This window comes from Coturnix japonica, chromosome 3 (assembly GCF_054131305.1).
Source record: "Coturnix japonica strain WE chromosome 3, WE-NBRP24, whole genome shotgun sequence".
In the NCBI taxonomy this organism is placed as follows: domain Eukaryota; kingdom Metazoa; phylum Chordata; class Aves; order Galliformes; family Phasianidae; genus Coturnix; species Coturnix japonica.
Genome location: NC_140665.1, coordinates 86,157,467 through 86,179,966, shown reverse-complemented (window position 1 = coordinate 86,179,966; position 22,500 = coordinate 86,157,467). Strand labels below are relative to the sequence as shown.

The following is a 22,500-nucleotide window of genomic DNA, read 5'->3' as shown; positions in this document are numbered from 1 at the left end:
CTGAATGGTTGTGGAAGTCATTTCCAGTCTTGTTGATTCTATGACCAGAGCCATAGTCCTGTTGAGAATCAGAGCCTGCTAGCTGGGAGCAGTGCCATAAGGCACTTTTATCCCACTTAGCAGTACCCATTGCACTGAAAAGTAATTCTCATATCCTTGTAGAATGCTGGATTGTTGTAGGAAATCATGACTAGCAAGGAGATGTGGAAAATCCTAACTACTCTGTTTCCACTTCATCTGAGAAAGTCGCCGTATTTATGTTACATGTCCTAAATATGGAAATAGTCCTGCATATGACATACTCTGTATGTTATGGAATATTTCTGAATGTTTGCTCCATTTTTCCAGTTGATATTGTTTGGTTTTGCCGTGAAATGCTGAGTTGGAATAACACTTGAGCTACCAGTTTGCACCTTCTGTAGTGAAACAGCACATGTTGAAATTCCAGTCAGAAGAGCAGTTTCAGAGAGTAAGTTGGAATACACAACTCTGGCCATTCAGATGGACATCCTAGCACCAGATTACTGGATATCCAAATGTGGAGGACATATTAAGTTTCTCCTGGTGGTGGTATTGTATATAGTATAAAGGACATTCATCTTAATTGAGAGAGGCACTACGTCTCTAGCTCACTTCTCATGAAAGTGCGTCTCCCAGGTGGGACATCTGTTCAGTGAATATTGCTTTTATAGACAACAGGAAATAGCTTCAAAAGAAGACTCTATACATATAGTATATGCAGGAATTGAAGTACTAGAGTCAGCTGGGAAGTCTCACCCTATGTGACCGGCACACTCCATTTCAATGACTTATCTCATTTTTCTCAAAAAAACAACATTATAAAAACCTTTCTGACCGGTTGTATATGAACCCCCTCTCAGCTAATTCATGCTATTAAACCAGGGCTTACTGATGAGATGGCACTTTCATGCATTTCACTGTTCTCAGCCAGTAGGACTCTGCCTGGCAATGAGTAAATGTAAGAGAATTCCACATTTACTGAACTATTGAGCAGTAATTCCAAAACCCAATTAATTCAAACAAGGTCATATTTCATGAGGGAGTTTTCAATTACAACTCATACCATTGCTCAGAATGCCTGAGGAATTGCAGGTTTCTTTTCTCCTGGCTTAAAGCTATTTTTGGCTTCCCATTTTTGTAATAAGGGACTTCGCAGGGTGAATTTTTATAGTGGCTGTTTGATATTGAGCCACAAAATGCTCATTGTTGCTAAAGTGATTGCATAGTCACGTACCTACAAGCATACAGGCATGAGAATGTGATAATTCATTTAGAGGTTATATTGTTTCATAGCACTGTTGCTCCTACGGACCCCAAAAGGATGATTCTCTGGTTGCTATCTTAACACTAATGGCAGTACTTACAGTTGTTTGGTTTTATTTCTCAAAGACATGAAGATACTAAGCGCAGGCAAAAGCTCAAGCTACTGTATATGGAGCTACTGCAGAGAGTCTAGCAAAGGGTTGGATTCTTCTCCTGTGAGGAAAACCTGAGAAAGCTGGGACTGTTCAGCCTGGAGGAGAAGAGGTTTAGAGGGGATTTTAAAAACATTAATAAGTGTCTGAAGGTAGAGTGTAAAGAGGATGCAGCCAGTCTCATTTCAGTGGTGCCCAGTGGCATTTCACTGGTGCCCAGTGATGGGGTAAGAAACAGTGGACATACAAACATACAGGAAGCTCCATTTGACTGTCAGAAAAGACTTCTCTGAGAATGACCAATCGCTGGAACAGGTCGCCCCATAGACTGTGATGTCTCCCTTCCTAGAGATCTTCAAAAGCTGCCTGGATGTGGTTTTCGGCATCCTGCTCTGGGAATCTTTGCTTGAGCAGACATTGGGCCAGATGGCCCCAAAGATCTCAGCCAGCCTCAGCCAGTCTGTGATTCTATGGCACACTGCGTTTGACGGGGCAGTGATAAATTATTGCAGTGCTGCTGCAGACATCATACTCTATCCTCAAGTAGTATCCACATATATTCAATTGCACTCTTCTGTTCCTACAAGAAAAGTTTGTAAAAGTTTGTTAAAATCAATAAATTCATGTAGGTTTTTGTTGGTTTGTTTGTTTTGTTGTTGTTTTTGGTTTTGTTTTGGTTTTTTTTTAAAAATTTTCTCAAGAATTAGATACTTAATTCAGGTGACTGCTTAAGAAGATCTAACCTAATGCACTGTCTAGGAAAACCTAGCCAAATGGGTAAAAACGTGCACAAGTTATCGTCCACAATTTCTGTTTTCTCTATATTGAGAATAGAAATAAATGCTGAGAGTTAGGGATTGCAAAGGCATCCTTTGCTAAGTGATAGTTTGCAGTGTTGTCCACAAAAGGTTTATCTAAAACCACACAAAACTGTAATTCCAGAAAAGATATAGAAGGCTGTTTTCTCAATTATCATTTGCCTGTTGACTTTGTTTAATTACTGCTGGGACCCGATGGAATTATTTGGCACTCAAATTCTCTGCAGGAAATATACCATATATCTGTGGGAGCACTTGAGGATCCTGAGTTAATGCTTTGAAGCTGTGCCAACTTGTGTGCCTATACTGTGAGAATAAATCTTATACTAACAAAGAATGAGCCCAGTTGTACACTTGCATATGCACACATCATTTTCATTGCTCTGGGTGTATCTAGGAGAATCATTAGTCTTTAATACTCTTAAATATATTGGAGTTCTGATGCTATGCTGGCACTGCTGTTTAATAGCCTCACTACACTGTGAACATGGCCTAGGGAGTCGCTGAGATGAAGGTGATACAAGGTCTTCAGTTTGAAAAGTTCAACAGTGGATGGCCAAGAGGCCACTGCAACTCTTCCTATCTGTGGGATTTCCTGAGACTGGAGAAAGGCTGTGCTACTCAGGGCTGCCTGGCCTCTTCAAGCTGGTGGGGCATGAAAACAATTGGAGAAGTAGCCAACAGCTTTTTATAACCCTTGTTCTCCTTGGTACAGATGATTTGCAGAGGCAAAGGTAAAAAATAAGGTCTCGGTCTTGCATTTATGGTTAGTTTAAAAAATGTGAAATGACAGTCTTTCCCTTGCTCCTGCTCTTCTGTGCTTGACATAATTCCTCCATAACCTATTAGATTTGCCAGACAGCTGGTTCTTCTTATTAAAAAGGAAACCCATGTCCCCTTTCTTGGCAGAATTTGGCTTCAAAGCTGTTCTATGGGATGAGTTTTAAAAGAGTTTTTTCAGCCTGCTTTTTTGAACGAGATTACAAGAGGAGGAAAAAAAAAACAACAACAGAGGAGTGGAAAAGAAACAAAAATATATCATGCAAGGAAGGTGATTCACCACGCACGTTTTCGAAGCCTTTCTAATGTAATAGAAGCTAACAGTGGCAGAGGTAAATCTCAGCCCATATATTTAGCTTGATGCTGGCAGGAGGTTTGGTCCTGTGTGCTTGTGCTGCTGGGTGAAGCCTGCAGGATGGGTGAGCCTTCACCAGCTGAAATATTCATAGTGCTTCCTTTGACTTGCATTAAAATGGAAGGCAGAACCCTCCTCCTGGCAGCAATTCTCCTGTATACCTCAGTGAATGAAAAAAGACACCTCTAAGGAGTCTTCTCAGAAGCTTGACATATGTTCAGTCCTGGGTTTTATTAGAGGACTGTATGTCAGGAGCCATAATTTTGATGTGCACTGGAAATACACTGTTTTCTGTGCTGGCTATAGAGAGGTCATTTTCAGTTCTGACATCTGAATTTTTACTAGCTGCATGTAATATTTCATCCATCAGAGGTTTCGGTCCATTAGTTAATTTAATTAAGCATAACTTTCTGGAATTTGACCAGACTGCTTGCTGACAAAATGGCGCTCAGTTTTGGTATGTTTTCAGTACAGCAGGGATGCGAGCTGTGTTCTGGCTTCCTCACAGTACATACAGTCTTTCAACATTGTCCAGCCACCAGATAATTCCTCTCCTGTTGGTCCTAGTGAAGATACAAGGACCTTTAAAGGCTGTGTTGAAAGTAAAAGAAGAATCCCTTTATGGCAGAGCAGGTCTTGTTCCTACAAGGTACCACTTCTGGTATGTCCACTCACTAGTAATGCTATTTCCAAAACTGTAATTTCAGACCTTTAGGGAAGCAAGTTTGGTTGCTTTCTCTACTCTTCTGTCTCATGGTGAGGGTGTTCTGATTAATTCTCACTGTTTACAAATGTTCTTCTCCTGAGGGATATTAATACCTAACTTGCAAAATTGCATTTTCCAGGAAAATAGAATCCTAACAAGCAGGAGTCACACAGATTCTTCTTAGGAAAAGACAGTCATGATAATAGAAGCCAAGCAAGTTATTTGCTATTTGAATGTTATATCTATATTTGAGTGAAGTGACACAGAATTAAAAGAGAAAAATTCTGTGGTACTCTCTGGTTTTACTTCCAACAAAATCTCTATTTCATTCCTACGAAAAACCTCTCCAGATGCTTGCACACCTCTGTTAGCCCTTCAGAAACTCCCATCCTCTATTTTCATCTCCCTGAAATGGAGTTTGACCAAAGCTTGTATAGAGTTCTCCATTTCTGTGCACGGAATTTTGTTAAGGCTTGGATCTACCCTGGAAGAGTGATTTGTAAACTTGATATTTGATAACATTACTTAAGGATCACTGAAAATAAAGTTGCTAAAACTGGTGATGTTCCTAGCACATAAGCAGAGGAACTTGCCTTTGATCAGACAATTTAGCTGAATGATGGAGGATTTGGCTCGAGATCAAGTAATTTAAATATAGATGCTTTAATGCAAATTTGTTGTCTGAGTCCTCATGACAATAAATTCAGTTACATTTCAAAGATAAATGGGTGGTACCATTTGAGATACCCATATAGGACCTACGAGAGAATTGCTTCCTCCTGGACAAGCCTAGGACATCTAAAAAAAGAATCAGATGCCTATGTTTAGGTGAATTTGACTGAAAAGGAATACAGTCAAAGTACCCCTACCTACACAGAGGTGTCTTACACTTACCTAATACCATAGGGATACTTACCAAAAAGCTCTGTACTTCTGTACACTATAAATGAAGCATATGGAAGGGGCAAAGTTTAGCGTCAGTATATAGCCCAATAAAATACATGCACTAGAAGGTACAGGTTAGACAAACTCCGGAGTACTCTGAGAAGCTCACTGCAGATTCTTAAAGGCAACTAGAGGACAAAAAGGTCTTGGGAAGAGATTGAGTTTGAAGTGAGTAACCTATCATTTGGCTTTTTAAGTCTGTGAATGCAATATCAAGGGCATATCAATGAGTCATCACTTTTTATATGCAATTCTTTTTTCTTATATTAAATACAAATGAACCTTTTGGGATTGTTCTGTGTCCAGAAAAACACATATATTTCCACTCTTAGTCTCTTTCCTTCAATAGAAAAACATAAAATTTTAGTTATAAAAATTCATCCCAGCTAATACATATATCTAAAATGTAGCTGTCAAAGGCAATCGCATTAATGTCCTATTATAGTCAATGAAATGTGATTTATCCCCTTGAAGATCGGTATCTCTTATGAGATAAGTTGTCCTCTGGATGTTCCTGTTTCTCCCTGTCACCTATAAAAATAGTCTGCAATGATGGCATAGTATGGCTAGCTAACTTTAAGACACCTGAAGTAAAATTAAAACCTATTTACATTGCCTCACTGGGTAAAACTAAAGATTAAATCCTGATCCCACTGAAAACAGGAATAACTGACTTATGGAGAGCTGCACTCTGACTTGCAGAGTTGAGAGCTCAAAATCCAACAGCATCATTTGCTGCACCTAAATACAGAACCAGGAGCCTGCAAGTAGCTTTATGAGTATTTTTTTCCATACTGGTACCAACACCATCTGTAATCGGGTAAAATTATCTCTTGATTTGACAGTTGCCTGTATTGTTGCCAGTCTCAAAAGTGAGCTGTGGGACTGTGTCCAGACTTGCAGATCTCTGTGGATTAAAATAATCATTTAAAGTCATTCATTTACCCTTAATTAAAATATGATGTAATCATTTAAATTCTTTAACGCGGGAACATTATCATAACACACAGTTATAATTATTCTACAATGCAACACTTCCTTAAGGTTAACTGAGCAAATTGTTTTTCTCATATTACTCAGTTTGGAATTCCTTACTGAAAGCTAATGAAAATCACAAGCACAGAGCTACTGTAAGAATGGGAATAGGAATATACAAAGAATATACAAACAAAACCAATCATAAGCCTGCCTAATACATCTGTGAGTGCATTTCAAGAGGCCTCTGGAAATTATTTTACTTGAGTGGTAAGGATCCAAGGGAGGTCAAGTAAAGAGACTTATTTAAAGTATAGAATGGCAGAAATAGTGGTTTGATTCTGTTCTACTGAGAAACATTTACAAAATGTTTGTTGCCTTCAATGTGAAAACAGTAACCCAGTAACAGCAGCTTTTCATTTTTGGAGCTCTTTCCTCTCTTTGCTTCTCACTGTTTTCATGAAGTGACATGCAGCCAGTATTTCTGAAAAGCCTTACATGCATTCTGTAAAATAAATAGATTATAGTTCAAGTGTATTTTTCCTTCCTGCAACTGAAAATCTGAGATTATGCTTTTTAGTGCAACTTCAGTATTTCAGAGGCAGGTAAGAACTGTTTAGAAGGGCAAAACAGCTGTCAGCACTTTGCTTTTACATCTACAGGATGCTGGTTAGGCTATAATTCCTCACTAATTAACTGATCTAAAATAGAACCCTTTTTAACTAGTCCATCAGCAGTCCATGAGGTTTGTGTTGCCCACATCTCTTTTGATGCTGGCAAAGTCTTACAGTTTCTGACCTTGATGTCTTGTTTGATTTGCATTTCTGTTTTGAAACTAACATTAATTACACTGTCAAAACAGATTTTATCGTTTATGTAACATGGGCTTCCTACAGACTTAAGTTTCCTCAATATGGAGATAATGACTTATGCACTGAATGGCTTGATTACAGTAATTCCTTTTATATTGTTCTCTGCCAAGTTCTAACTGGGAGATTGCAGATTGTTTTCAGACTCCAGCTTTATTCCAAATTTAGTGGTCACATTTCCACTTAATTGCTGCTTTCCTGTGCAGAATCAGATAGATGTACAGAAGTTAAGCCTAAAAGGATCTACTGTGATTATTGAGTCTAACCTAATGTACATACAGATTTATAAAGATATCTCATCCAGAATTTTTGCCTTACCCTCGTAAACTCCGATTGGGGTTTTGTGTCATACAAATAATTGCATTATTTTGCAGTGCTGTATAGCTTTTATTTTGCAGAGGCAGTTCAGAAACAGATTCTGCTTAAGAACGGCATTTTGTATGAGATTGGTATGATATCAGTGTCTTCATGGTGTGTCATCTTGCAAAGAACATTAAAAAAAAAAAAACAAACCTCATATCTTAGAAGCACAAATCTTGCCTCATCAATAATACGTTATCATCAAGGACCAGATCCCAAGTTTGTGTGAATTGGTCTGATTCCACTGACTTAAGTAACAGCTTCAACAGGGCTAAACAGCATGGTCTAGTTCAGTGTCTAAAACTGCAGTCAATTTAAAAACCGCGGAAATACAGAGGGTTAGTTTTTAATACCTTTTAAAACCTTTTTTAAAATACCTTTTAAAGGGACCTTTGGCCAAACTACTACTAGCTGCTGTGCAGTAGCAAGGAGCAAGGAAGTCAGACTTGGCCAAGACCCTTGGTATAGGCAAGTTCCACACAATCTTGCTTCAGCAGCTCACAAGGGAGCAGGTGAGATGAAGTTCCCATCTTTCCAAAGAATGCAGGTACAACAAGAGAAGAGACATTATGTCCCAGTGTGTACCAGAGTCCTGCCAGCACTTTGATGGGTACAGAACAGTTGGCTGGAGTTTGTCTCACCCAGTTAGGCATTTCAGAATTAGAGTCCTGATCTGAGCTGGTTGTCCTTGATTCCTTTATGACTGATGGGGAAAAAAAAAAATAAAGAAAAAATAAATAAGAAAGTGGGCATGGGGTGATTCATTTCCAGGATAAAAATAATAGTAAAACATCAGGGATGCAAGTAGAATTGTCCCCAGAACAGAGATCAGACAACTTGCTCTGTCTTTTAAATGGATAATGTGAGCTGACATGGATTCCACTCAGTAGTTCTCAAATACTGACTGTGTCTTGAAGGTATATGATAAAAGCAATTGCTACTATAAAATCCCACTGAAAAAAATTGGCACAGGATAAATGCAGTGCTTTGCTCCCATCATATATTGATGGGAGACATTGAGACATGATAGTAAGAGACCATGATCTCTTTACATCTGAATTTAGTGTCTGAAAAATATCCAGATTTACCTAAACATAATACATATTAAATGACCCATCAGAGATAAGGTTAGGTAGTTAGCACCTAGAGAACGCTTTGGGTTATGTATCTTAAATAAAATTCAGACTATCATATAAAATGTGCTGATAAAATTCACCTGGGTGGAAGCAGACTGTCCAAGAAAACATCTCATAAAAATAACACTGTAGATACCTCAGCTGTTTCTCACTGTTTAATCTGAAAAGCAAGAAACAGAATTCTTTACAGGTATCCAGGTATACAGATATTTTCTCTGTATTTTGAAGTGGAGATACTTGGCTCCTATATTGACCAGGATTTACTGTGGAGAGCAGAACAGGAAAAGAGGTGAAGTGGGAAGATACAGTAACAACTAAATTATCCATCTGATTTTGTTTGAGAAACATTAACCACAGACTAGACTGAAATTATCAGTTTATTTAAAAACAAAATTATCTCTTGAATTTCAATCACAGTGAGACAGTGGTAAGTTTAATTTTCACAAAGCTTGAATCTCCTTACAGTTCAAAAAACTACTCTCATAACCTTGCAAATGGAGAGACACTTGAGCATGAAAAGCCCTCAGAAGTGCCATGATCATTCACTAGCAAAGAAAAAAGCAGAAGTGTGCATCTTCCCAGGGAGCAGCAAAGAGGAGAGCTGGACGGCCCTATGCTCACATGCAGCCATTGTTTCAATTTAAGTATTAAGTGGTTGTTTGAGTACTGTTTTGGAGAACTGGTATTTATGTTCAGATAGCACTGCATAGTTTCAACTAATGGAGCAAAACATTTATTTATGTAAAGCCTTCAAGAGCCTGAGCACATCTTGCTCTGGCACTGAAGAAACAAAGCAGGTCCAAATCAAAGATGTGTGTCTTTTAAGTGACCAATGATGGCACGTATTTAAAATAGCTGACTGAATCCAAACAGACTAATTTAACCTTTGCCCTTTATTCCAGCTTGTCACTTAAAATAAAGGAGCCAGAAGCCACACATGACAAAACTCAGCATTTCTAAATCATCTCATTTTGAGTGAACTTTAAAGGTATAACTAATCAAGGAGGAAACCTCCTTCTAGCACTTCAGAATTTTATTTTAGGAAAAGCCAGATTTGCTTTGTAAAAATTATACTGACCTGCTTGTCACCACATTCTTTTAATCATTTTTCTCATTGGAGAACAGTGTATAATGTGAGTTGACCATAGTCACATATAAAGGTGTAACACAACCACCTCTCTTTTCAGTCTGGACCCGTGTTCTTAATCTTGGCTTGCATAGTTCAGTAGTAAAAACATCAAAGAGTTTATTCTCTTAGTGAGAAATAAATTTGTTGTCCCTGTGGATAAGGAGACGTCTTCACTCAAAAGTCCTTTTTTATTTCGGAATGGTCTTGAAACATTCATCATTCTTGGAGAAGTAACTGTTACACAACCACAAGTATCTTTATATTTTAGAAGTGTATCAGAGGTCTTGTTGACCATGAGGGCACATAATGAACAGACTTAAAGGCAGCTCAAGAAAAGCCATGATAGCTGGGATTGTAAAAACCTTTTGCGAGAGCAGTGTTCAGAGTAGTCAAAAGGCTATCTGACAGCTGAGTAATCTTTTTGAACATGGTCACATTTAGTTGCAGGCTTTCAGTACAAGAAGGACTCTTTTTTTTTTTTTTTTTTCTCTTCTGAAATGATTTCAGGGCTAGCATTCACCTTCTCTGTGTGAAGGAGGAGACCTAGCATCAGCTCAGTGTGCCCCTCAAAGAGACCCAGGCTGCCTGCAGCAGTGTGCCCTGGGGAGCTCTGCCTCCAAGGCAGCACCATGCTCCCTGCAGAGCAATTATCCTCCTTCTGAATAAACCTCCTTACAAAACAGAAAATCCAGTTTACTCCTGCCCTGTGTCATAAGGGACAACTGTTCCCTTTAATTGATGGCACTTTCATGTAAATTCATCATCCAGTTAACTTTGTGATCTCAGCCTAAATAATGTTATTTTGACTAAGTGCTTAGTGGTTATATTGATTTGTGAAAACCCCTCAGGTGATTGTATTTGGTAAATGGACCAACAGTGGTGATTTATTAAAAGGCTGCCTTTTGAAAGGTGTTCTGAATGTCACCTACAGCCACTGATATTTCATCAGACATGTCAAGTCTCTCCTTCTGCCTTTTGTCTCAGAATCACTACAGATAACCTGAAGTTATATTTGAACTGAACTATTTTAGTAATTTTATTTCTAATACAAGCTGTGTTTGCACTGAAACATGGAACAAGAAACTGACTTATTTCTATGGCTGTAGAAACAGCAACCTAACACGGGTTTAGTCAAATGCAGTGCAGATTCAGAAGGATGTTCCACTTCCAGGTGTATCAGCTAAGTGAAAACTTCGAGTTAATTAAGAATGATCAGGAAATTGGTTTTCATCTTGATTTTTTCTGGCCCACTATGCAACAACACAGAAGCACTTTGTTTTCTCTCCATTGTCTATCAGTGTACATAAAGGAATATCCAGTGGGGCTGACTGCACGTGTTTATAGTGAGGTCAAGCAAGTGCCTGAACAGTTACTACTTTGGTTCAAATGGAAATCTGAAATATCCTTACAGTTAGAAAAATGTTTTGGGACATTTTTGTCATTTTTGTTGACAATTATTAGCTAACAGATGGAGACAGACTGTATCCTCCGATCTCCAAAAATAATTTTTCCTGCTTTATTAAACAAGGCAAAAAAATAAATTCCACTCGCTATATTAAGACATCCTTTGGATACAACAGGAAGAAAAATTCAATTTCTTTCTCACAGCTCCCCTTATGTTTAGTTTAAATGTTCAAATGATGTGTTTTGTGCTCTCTGCTCTTTTTATCTTTGCATTTCAGAGCAGCTGCAGATTTTCAAATTGATCAACAGTGTGGTAGAATGGTGCTGCTTTCCTTAGCTTGAGCCTCATTCCCCCCAGCAGCAGGATTGGTGAAATTTCAGCAAGGCCCACAAAGCCTACTCAGAAAATTGTGATGAAAAGTAATAAAATCAGCAATCTCAGATCACATTCTGTGAGACACAGAAACAACAGATTATCCAGGATTTATGTTTTCCAGGACTGACGTATGTCAAAGTACAAAACCCTGCTTATGCTGTTGTCCACAACTGAAATAAGTCTGAAGTCATACAGAGGCGGTTCTGCCCTCCTGTTTCCACATCTTCATGACGTATTTCCCCCCAAGCTGTTGTGCTGGCCCTGACTCCCAGCTTGTCCCTCTATGTCTGACAACAAGCATCCTTATCCTTCATCCCCATCTGCATTATTCCACTTTGGTTTTCTGTCTCAGTTCCCCAGGAAGACTTAGGTACTACTCTCAGTACTGGGACAGATGCTGTGGTGTTTGTAGGCTGGTGGACCAAAACATCAAGCAGGCTTCATGTGCTTACTTCCAACTAATAAGCACTAAGGCCAGTAAAATTTGCACAGTAGCAAATCATGCAAAGCTGACAGGAGCTCCTCTCCCTCAGCATAAGGAAAGGTTGAGGAACAAAAAGGAATTTCATTTCCTATTAGGAAAAATATATATTTTTTAATGTATAGTATATGGTGCTTATGACTGCCAGAAGCAGATCCAAAAAGACAGTACAGGATAACAGGGACACTCACTGGCGTAGTAATTAATTGTAAAATAACAATAATAATAATAATAAAATTGAAAGTGACATTAAATTTATTGTTTCCAACCATTAGACAACAATTATTTATTAGAAGCATAAGAACAAACATGACCAGTAACCTGTGGAATAGTAGGCCAGTTACTCCTGTAGGACTCTCCAAATTTATTAGTTACCCTTAAGCCAGTAACATACACTTCCAGTTTATCTAAGACCAGTCTTGGTCACATTATCCATCTAAGTTATCTCATTTGCCTCTCTGGGATCACTTGGGTGATTGAAACAGATTGAATTTGGTGTTAAGATTTGCCTTGCAAATTCATGCCTCCATCCCATTACCTGTTTTTGTTAGTCTCAGATTAGTCCCAGATTTCTGTGACTCTGAAACTGTTGTTCCAAGTATGAACTCGTTAACTGTGCTGAGATGGATTTTTTATTTCCTCCTCAATATTTGATCCCAATGAAAAAATTAAAATTAGAAATTAATCAGATTTCTCTCTGCCATATTTAACAGCTAATATGTACGCAGTTTCTTCAAAGACTTTCAGACTTCCACAGTTTTCTTCTCCATGTTGAATATCTGGGTTTACCTGTGTGACGTTTTTTGTTGGTTGTGGGGTTTTTTCCTAATTCTTCCTTAATGTTCATGATCAAATCCTTACCAGAATGCCACAGTGGCTGTGAGACTTGGTGGAACTGAGATGTATTACTCCACTGAAAGAATGAAAAACGTCCAAAATCAGACTCAATCCATAGAGGGGGAGGAGGGGAGACAGGAGTAGAAACAAAAAAGAAAGAAAAGAGACAGATGCTGAGCGTGTGACTCTTTTGACTTTGCCACAAGGAGAATCTTTCTTTTCTAAAAAATGGAAATAGAAATTAAGTAGGTATAAAGGGTTGCTGTGCAATTTGAACATTTTTCACAATGATGCTAATTAGACAGAAGAGTGATATGCAACAGGGATGCATTTCCTTGTGATGTTTCAGTATCACATTCACCATATGTTTCATTATTCTGCTATTCTTTTGGATGAAGACAGTTGGTATAAAACAGTAAGCTGTTTATAACACTGGCAATTTGTCTTATGCTATAGATAAAATTAGATTCCATATCTGGATTTCCCTGAACCCATTTCATCCCATTTTCTCTATTTCTAACAGTTCACAGCATTCTGAATAGTTGCGTCTACATTTGCAGGGGGAACTGAGGGCACAGCATTATGGCAGCTCACTTAGTGGAAACATTACTTAGAGGCATTGTTTATGCTCATAAGACACTGTTTTAATTTCTCAGCTTTACAGACTTTCCCTTCTTTCATGAGCTTTCCGTATTCCCTGAAGTGGCTGAAAAATATTGGTTTTTTCTTACTTCTTAACTGCTGGTTACAAAACTGACAGGAGATAAGATTTGCGATAGGACAATAAAACTGCACTTCAAAAACACACACCATCCCTGAAACTGAAGAGCTTTGTCTCACTGGTAGAGCAATTTAGCTCAGAGCAAGACTCTTTAAATCTCTACCAGAATTGAGCTGCATCAGTAGAAATTCAATCCGTGCTTCAAATGAAGGTTTTCACTTCTTAGTTCTGCCTCACTCTCTTTTATTTATGATCACTATTTTATTATTATTATCAAGAATCAAAATTTCAGAACGGCTTTCTCTAGACTCAGTTTTCCATGTGCTTGTTTCATGATTCAGGCTCTGCAGTCCCAGGTACTAGCAAATTCCTAAAGCTTCCTCTTCCCCCAAGAGTGCTGCAGTGTAGCCTCCTCTTCCAGCACAACTGGAAAGGTGCTGCTCCTGACTTCACTGCTCATCAGCTCATGTCTGTATAGCAGGAAGATTTTTAGGATCCCTGTTGGACTCAATTAACCCCGATTCCAAGGTTAACCAAGTAACCCTTGCAATGTCCAATGCTTTTAATGACACCTGAAAAAGGCAAACCATTTTGTGAAATTGTTCTTTATCTTGATCTCTGTGTGTGTGCTACTTCAGATTTGTTTTTATATAGGGAATGGTAATCATTTTCTTTATGTTCCTATAATTATATAGGATGCGAATTAGGAATTAGGCTTGATTTTTCTGCTCAGGAATGTGTGTGTGTGGGGGGGGGGGGAGGGCGGGAAGGGGGGGGGGGGGTGTTAGTATATCACAATGCAATTTTGTGTCAGTCACTAATTTTATGAATTTTATGACTGTATGTGCTTTGGGATAAAAATGCTTTCATACCAGAAATGCTTATAGTACAAAAACGGTATAGTGGGCTTAGGCAATAAGATACCATAGGGCTTCAAGCATCCTGGCCTAGTGGGAGGTGTCCCTGCCTATATCAGGGGGGTTGAAACTAGTTGGTCTTAAAGGACCCATCCCACCCAAACCATTCTATGAATCTATGATAAGATAATATGTGATATTAATCACTAAACATCTATGTATGAAATTTCAAACATTTTGTAAGTAGGCAATGTTGGCTGAATTTTGTATAGCTCCGTTGGATACCTTAGGGGCCCTTCTACTTCTAGACAGGATCAACACCAAAACAGTTTCAGACTTCCTGTGCTTATTATGCTAAAATTCTTAGTTCTGCTCTTCTGCATCCAGTTCTCTCCACATTTCAGTCCAATTTTTATATCTGCATTTCCATATTCTCTGCATTTAAATCTATCTTTCTTCAGTGTACATTCTAAGGATTTAAGGCATGCTGCAGGATAACAAATAGAATGTCACTGCTTTGGGTATAATTTATATTTCTTGGTTGTTGTACAAGTATCTAGTTGCTTTTCAGCTATTATGAAAATGTTTGCATGCCTAAATTTTCTTCAAATCATGAATATTTTTAAAACACAGGCTTCTTGTCCAACTAGCCAGTTCTACTGGAAGTACTTATAGATGATTAAGTGTGGCACGAAGTAGAAGTTTCTGTTCTGTTCCACTATCTTGACATTACTTTCTTAATGCACCATATCAATAACAGGGACACAGTTCAGATTGAAAGTAGGAAAAAACCTCTCCCTTTATTTCTTTCATCAGTTTTATCCGATGGGGGAGCCACCTCAGCAGCACTACACGTCCCTACCCAACCCAGCCTTGAGGCTCAGACAGATACACATATCCTCACTAACTCCCTTTCATCTTCGCTGTAATGGGAGTCTCATTGCCACCTGGTTGAAATGAAATGTTGCTATGGATACGTTTCTGACTAACAGTGAGGTTCACAAGGAGCACTGTGTTGCACTGTCTTCAATAGCATAACCTTAGAGTTATAGAGAAAATGCTGTGAATTTTCCATCTGGTTAATAATGATTTCTCCTTTCCCCTTTCTCCCCCCCCCCCCCTTATTTTCTCCTTTTGTTCTATCCATAGCTGTAACTTACACAAGTTACAAAAAAACCCCACCACCGGTACCCCCACGTACCACATCCAAGCCACTGATCTCAGTGACAGCACAGAGCAGCACAGAGTCCACCCAGGATGCGTACCATGACAGCCGGGCCCAGCGGATGTCCCCGTGGCCCCAGGATGGGCGAGGGATGTACAACTCCACAGACAGCTTGGACAGCAACAAGGCCATGAACCTAGCCTTGGAGACTGCAGCTGCCCAGCGCCATGTGTCGGAGAGTGCCTCCATCCGAACCAGCGACAAGGCCATCCTGGTGACTAAAGCAGAGGAGTTCCTTAAGAGCCGGCGTTCCTCCATAGGGATCCAGGTAGCCTATCATTAATATCTGTTCAGTGATGAATTGCTTGCCTTCTTCTTCTAAGTAGCATAGAATGAGTCATTCAGCTTCACCGGCTCTAATAATCTAACAAACAACCCCTGGCTGCTCGGCATTAATTGTAATTCACATCATGGCGAAGTGGCTGTGCAGGGAAGTCTTCAGCTGATATGCTGTACCTGGAAGAAAATGAATGAATAAATCTCTAGGGAGGTTACCTGTCATTAGCACTTGATATGAAAATTATACTGCAGAGCTACAGGTGAACAGCATGTTCATCTCCTTCCCTCTATGAATTCAGTCCTTTTTATAGAATTATGCCCGCTTTAAAATGCTTCACTGTATTTTTTCCGTTATCTTTCACTCTTGACCTTGGAAAATGCGTGATGCTGCTGGATCCTAATTCTACCTAAAAGGAACACCACCACTCTCCTTTTAATAACAGTTGCTCTTCTGGGAAGAAGGTATCAAGGAAAAACAGGAAACTTGCTGGTGTAGTTAGAGCATAGGCCTGGGTGCCCTGTGAAGAAATCACGTCAGTAAGGGCAGCCTCTCAGTATTCCTCCATTTGTCCATCACATAACCACACCTTGCAAAAATATCTGTCAGGCTATGGAAAGGTCAGCCATGCGGTGCTGTGTCCAGTGAATGAAATGGTTCCCAGTGCAGATGTTGCGTGGTCTTCCTTGTGTTAAACAGAGAGCACCAGGTGGATTGTAGTGGTAATTTATTAAAACATCTAGGAATTATTAAGTAGCAATTAAAACCAGAAAGTTGAACTTGACAAAAAAAATCACTGGAGACAGGAGTGGATGGAAATCTGGGCTTCTACTCTGCTTTTAATTTTGAGAACACCCCCTTTTAAATCATAGGGTTCACTTTTGCCTTAAGACTTTCTACTTTTGTGAGATGAACTGCAGCAGAAATGCCATGTGTTTTGGCATAGTTGCAGACATTGCCTAGATCTGGAGAGGGTGATAGTCCATGTAATTAAGCCCAGTGAGCGACTGTTCCTCTACAAAGAAGTGAATAAGAAATAATTATTATTTTCTTAAAAAGCGGGGATTCCATTTCCATTAATTTTGAGATGAAATCAGAGAAAAATATTTGGCTTAAGTAATCCACAGCTACTGACTGAACTTTAATGTCACAATGCAGTTTAATTTCACTGCCCCAGAACATATTAGACAGGCAGGAATACCTAGGCTTTGTCAGCAAGCTGCTTGCCAGTTTCTCAGCATAAAAGTGTTGGCTTTCATGCAGAATTCAATTTAAAAGTGATGGTAAAATATGCAGATGACTACTTTTTAAAGGTTTTACAAAGTAATTAGTGTATACTAAATTGTTTGGAGAAGGGGCTTAGAAGATAATGGCAAAAAGATGAAAAAAGCAGCGAGTCCTTTTTAGTAACTTTTACCCCCTGACCTGAAGCTTACTCTTCAGAAGGGAACTGTATCTACTGTTCTTCTTATCTCTTTTTTACAGCAGCTGTGTGCAGCAGCGATACTTAACAATATTGTGCCTTGCTTCAGTCAGTCCTGTTATTTCAACAATTAATTCTAAAACTTTGATCACATCCCTTCATCCTGTTTCTTACTGCAGGCGATGTCCAATAATTTTCACCTGGCTCCAGCTCTCCTTGTTTTTTGGTGTGTTTAATAATAAGTGCATGTAGTCTGGAAAAATATCTGTGCAATAATCTACATGGAGGCAGCGGATCTTCTGTATCGATGGTCATCTGGGGCCTAGCCCATAATGCTGGCCCTCAGATGTGCACACCTAAACAGTCAAGCATCTTAGAAGGATGAGCTGTTATCTTGTGAGAAGTACAGATTACTTGGCTGCTGTGTTAGATAAGGTTAAAATTGTGAAGTTAGTCTTAACACAGCATCCTGGTAGAGTGTTTTAATTTAGGGTTGCTTGGTTTTTGTTGGTTTTTTGTTTGGTTGGTTGGTTTTTTCAGGGGGCAGTAAGTTTCAAACTTCACATTAGTGTGAAAAATACCTTTCTGCAGCATTTCTAAGCTGAAAATATATCTTGTCATATTATCGTTGCTTAGTGTTAACAAAATAAAACACAGGGTAATGTACCTGAATCACAAGCTACATAAATAGTAATTTATGTCCCCAAAATACAGCCAAACTGTTTCTTCTAGACTTCTGCATCAAAGAACCTCAGAAAAGGATGTATTTTATTTGCATATTTCCTTGATTGACTAAATGACTTGTTTTCTCATTTAGCATGCCATGCCAGGGTAATGCATTTGATTTGCATTTATTTGCATTAATTATTTTGCTATCAGGATGGTTAATTTGTGGATTTTTTTGATGTTTCATTCCTTTAACGCATTAATGTTAGAATGCTTGCCAACAGAACTTCACACAGCAAAAGCAAGGCACAAAGAATGACCAGCGCTGCACATGACATTGCTGCAGACCCAGCCTAGGGCTGCTTTGTCCTTGGGATATGTGGTCTGCATAGCGTGCGTGTCACTAACAGAAGTCCTTTTATAAAGTCCCAGTATGGGTGCCATAGGATTGGTATATACATGCGCAGAGAGCCCAACTCACTAGGAAAGCATTGAACTTACTATAAGTTGACAGTCACATCCAATTTACAAGGACAAAGGACAACTCAGCCATGGTAACCCATCTCATGGAATGCTAGCCCTATCCCACATGAGAATTTTGCACAACAAAAAGCTTCAGAAACAAAGCTGTTCCAAAAAGAATAATAGCTGTTGGTTTGGATTTTCGTATTGTTTTCTTAACTACCATGTTTAAACAAAGAGGAATATTCTCAGATACATCAGAGAAAAACTGCTGATTCTCAGAATCAAGCAGATTGCAAATTACAGATTAAAAGTATAGTCAACATTCTGAAGAGTATGTGTACAATAAAGAATTAAACTCCAGTAATGCTAGTAACTGTAATCTTCATATCTGTCTTCTGTCAGGAAAGATGAAGACTTATCACAGTATTTGAATTAAAATGCAGGGTAGAGATTGCCCAGAGTAACCAGCAAGTGAAGAGCGAGGTTATTATTAATACATACTTGTAGGATTATTCTTTGCTCTTTAGCATACCCTTGTGTTTATGCTAATGATTCATACTCAAAAAATGCTCTAGCTATAGACCATTTCAAATTAAAAGCATTAGGGCTGTACATGGGCTGCTCCAAAAGTAATGTCTGCAGTTTTATTGTGTTGCCCATGGCATTAGAGGTGGATGCTGGTGTTAAGGAAGTAGGGGATAAATCTTTCCACCAGTATTCCATTACATTTTGTTGCCATGTGACAGATGGCAGCAGAGGAGAAGTCTGGCAAAATGGCATCTAAACAAAAGTGTGTAGAAAACAAAAGTGTGAGATTCAATTCAGATGGACATGCAAATTTTAATGAGAATGACATGCAAGCTCTTGTTCAGTGCTGAAGATAAAGCATAAAATGCATAGCCAATGGTGGTGATAATGTTGAAGAATAGTGTTTTGTAGTTGAGAATTTGCTTTATCAAATAGTGTTATACTGTTCTTGGTATCTCTTGTAATTTCAGTGGAAATAAACAGAAGTCATTGCTTTCAGAGCCACTTAAGTGAAATAAATGAAAAAACACCAGGAAATTAATTTCTATTTCCAATATTTCAAAATATGCCTACCTTTGTTTCTTCTCTATTTAAAAGATGTCAGGGCTTTTCCAAATAATCAGAAACCATGCAAGTAGACAATATGGGAATAAATCTTGTAAGTGTGGAGACAAGTTCATGATGGTATTTGTGAAGATGAGCTCTAATTGTAGAGAATGGACTCCATTATCTTCATTTATCACTGTTCAAAGTGTCTACGGCTGAGTGTTGGGTTTTCTTCCCTCAGTTTTCTTTAATAACAAGTTCTCATAAATCAAAAGCTTAATTCCGTAGAATTAGTGCAACAATTAGCCATCTAAATTTGTTGCATCATCTTCTGCATTATTAATATATCCATTAGACAATTTTATATATAAATAGAAATTTAGATATAGATAAATAAATTATGACATTACTATCTTCTATTAAAATTTTTTTCAAGAAGTACCAAAGCCCCAGACTAAAATTTCCCCATAAGGCATAACATTCTACATAGAATTATCATAGAATCATAGAATTACCCAGGTTGGAAAAAACCTCTAAGATCATCAAGTCCAACCACAAATGTACATGTACATGGAATTCTTACTGAGAAGAGCATTTACATTTTCTCTGTACTGTTTTGGTTATCAAATTCTTGCTAGTGCTCTTCTGCAGTGTACACATATCAATCAGAAGAAATATTCCATTTATTTCACTGGTATTTGAATCATAAATGATCCGAAGGTTTAGAGGTTATCCTAAAATCATTGAGATCCTCATAGGATACTTGCCAGACTTTTGTGGAAGATGAGTGCGTGAAGTCCTGTGCTTGCAGAAGGTGATGAAAGTTTTGATAGCACGTCCATGGTGAGAGGCCATAACTTGACATTTGAAGTTAAAGACTTTGGTCTTAAGTTTAAAGACCCATATATGTATGAGGCTTATTCCATTTGTGGATTTCCTAGCCAGTGGTTGCATTTTGTCTCGCTCCAATTTAGGAGTGAGGCAAAGGTTCTTTTAATAATGTTATGCCCGGCGTGAGATTAAGAAGAAGAGCATTCAAATGTTGATCGGACCAGTTTATTGGAAATAATAGACAATTGAGGGGATGGGGAAGGGAGAGTGACGAATGCCAAAATTAGGGTGATGGGGAAGGGAAAGTAGGCGATAGAAAAAGGTAGAAAAGAGCAAGAATTACGTTAAAGCGGGGAATAGTCACCTCCTGGATGCAGCAGCGTCCCGTAGCACGTTGTTAACGTTGGTCCGGGGCAAAATAAGCGTAGGGGAGAGCAGCAACGGAGTAGCAGGCTGCAAACAGCAGATCGGTGAATCGCAGAGAAGATGGTCAGAGTACCGTGGTCTCTAGAAGCAGAGTCTCGGGCAGCGAGGTCCCTCGGAGCAGAGTCTCGAGCAGCAATCCCAGAAAAGAGAATAGGCAGCAGTAGGACAACGGTGGAGGAATCTGAGGTCGGATACCTAGATACCCACAAAACCGTGGTTTGTCCGTGCCCTTTTTATCCTTCTTTCCAGCCTTCCAGAGATTTCGGGACGGCTCGGGTCAGAGTCTTGTGACTTCCTCAGAGATGTCAATCTTCCTTGAGATGGGCCAACAGGAAAGACCACTTAAGGGCCATTGATCAGTATCTTATCTCCCTTTCGTAGCTCCCGGACTTGTCCATCTCCTGTGTGTCTCAGACAAAGGCAGTCCTGGAACCTTGGCTAGGACTTGCCTGAACTTGTCCATTTCAGCAAACTTTGAGACAGTAATGTAAAAAGCATGGCTTCTTACACATTTTAACATCCTCATTTGTTAAAAAGCTTAGCAGTTCAAGTTGTAGTTAAAAAACAGCTATGGTTATTTTAAAGGCATCTTTATGTTTACTCTTTTCACAGATTATTGTAGCTCATTTTTTTAACTGCCACTTAACACAATGAGACATTCTAATTGGGGAAGGCCTCCTTCCAGAACATTTGTTGGTTCAGAACAATTTGCCAGAAAGTATTAAATGCACCAAGAAAGTTATGAGTAATCACTGTTGTGTGCATTACTCTGTTGTTACTACCTCATCTTGGCTTGACATGAATCCCATTTCTAAACTCTGGCATGCATTTTTAGCATGAAGTGCTTTCTTAAAAGAGCTGTGGAAGTTTTCAGCCTGTTGTACAATATTATTGTGTAGTTAGTGCTCACGTATTTTGTGCAAGGTATTTGACTTGCCCAGGTGTTCTGCTGGGAAATGCTGGACTAGCAGAACGGGTATTTGTAGTAAGACCAAAAATCACACAAGTGTGTAAACATAGGTATATTTTGGTATATTTCTGAAAATATACTTTTAATAGTATGTACTTTTTTCTTCTGATGAAAGTATTCCCTCAGTTAATGGAAGCAGTAGTTGTTAGTACTGCAGTTTATTTTAAGTATTTTTCTGTCTTTGAAGTCACTACGTACAAATGAGATCTTTTTACCGAAGTGGTTTTCTACATTCACAACTGGGTTTACTTGATCTGTTATCAAATGTAATATTTTCTTTCTCTTTTCACTCGTTATCACTGAGAAGCCTATACAAGACTGAGAAGAATTATTATTGTCATTCCTGTGCAGAGAGATTGTTTATTAAATTCTAATTATAGTACGTGTAGACTACAGCAGTGAAAACCCATTGTTTTCCCAATGCAACCCAAATTGCATGGGGAGAGATAATGTGGCCTGAAGGACTCTTATTACTGATGCTTATGAGAGAGAAGCAAAAAATACCAGGATAAAATCTCTTTTCTTAAATATTGAATATATTAACTTTGAACTTCCCTCACAGACAGTACGTATTGAAGCTTAGGCTGTAATTTTTAGGACACCACAATGTTATTTTGAAGTCCTTATGTTTAAGAGCAGAATAATACTTTCACAAAAAAGTAAGAATTACTCTAAAGATTATCAGCTAGGAAAGCTTACCAAATGCTTGCAGGAATAATTTAGTCAGTGCAGACATCCTTTCATAGAAGGAGTGCCTATAAACAAACCAAGATTGATTGTAACAAACAAGTTATTTGCAACACTAATTTTCATTTATTTGAGTAATTTTGTGTAAGTATAGTTTGTTTGTGGATCATTTGTTACAAAGTCAGTGCCAGTATCCAGTACTTAATTTTCACATTTTGAGTTGGATTAGTCAGTAGTGACTGATCACAGAGATTTCATATAATTGTCTATT

At 38.6% G+C, this 22,500-nt stretch overlaps 1 protein-coding gene across 39 annotated transcripts in view; it reads left to right on the top strand.

Annotated features, from left to right (window-relative positions):
- DLGAP2 (DLG associated protein 2) overlaps window positions 1-22,500 on the top strand; it is a 440,056-nt gene that overhangs the window by 391,963 nt on the left and 25,593 nt on the right. For all 39 annotated transcript variants that reach the window (XM_085542130.1, XM_085542131.1, XM_085542128.1 and 36 more), the window contains one exon: window positions 15,335-15,678. In XM_085542130.1, coding sequence (XP_085398256.1) covers window positions 15,335-15,678 — 344 coding nt within the window. The remainder of the gene's footprint in view (window positions 1-15,334; window positions 15,679-22,500) is intronic.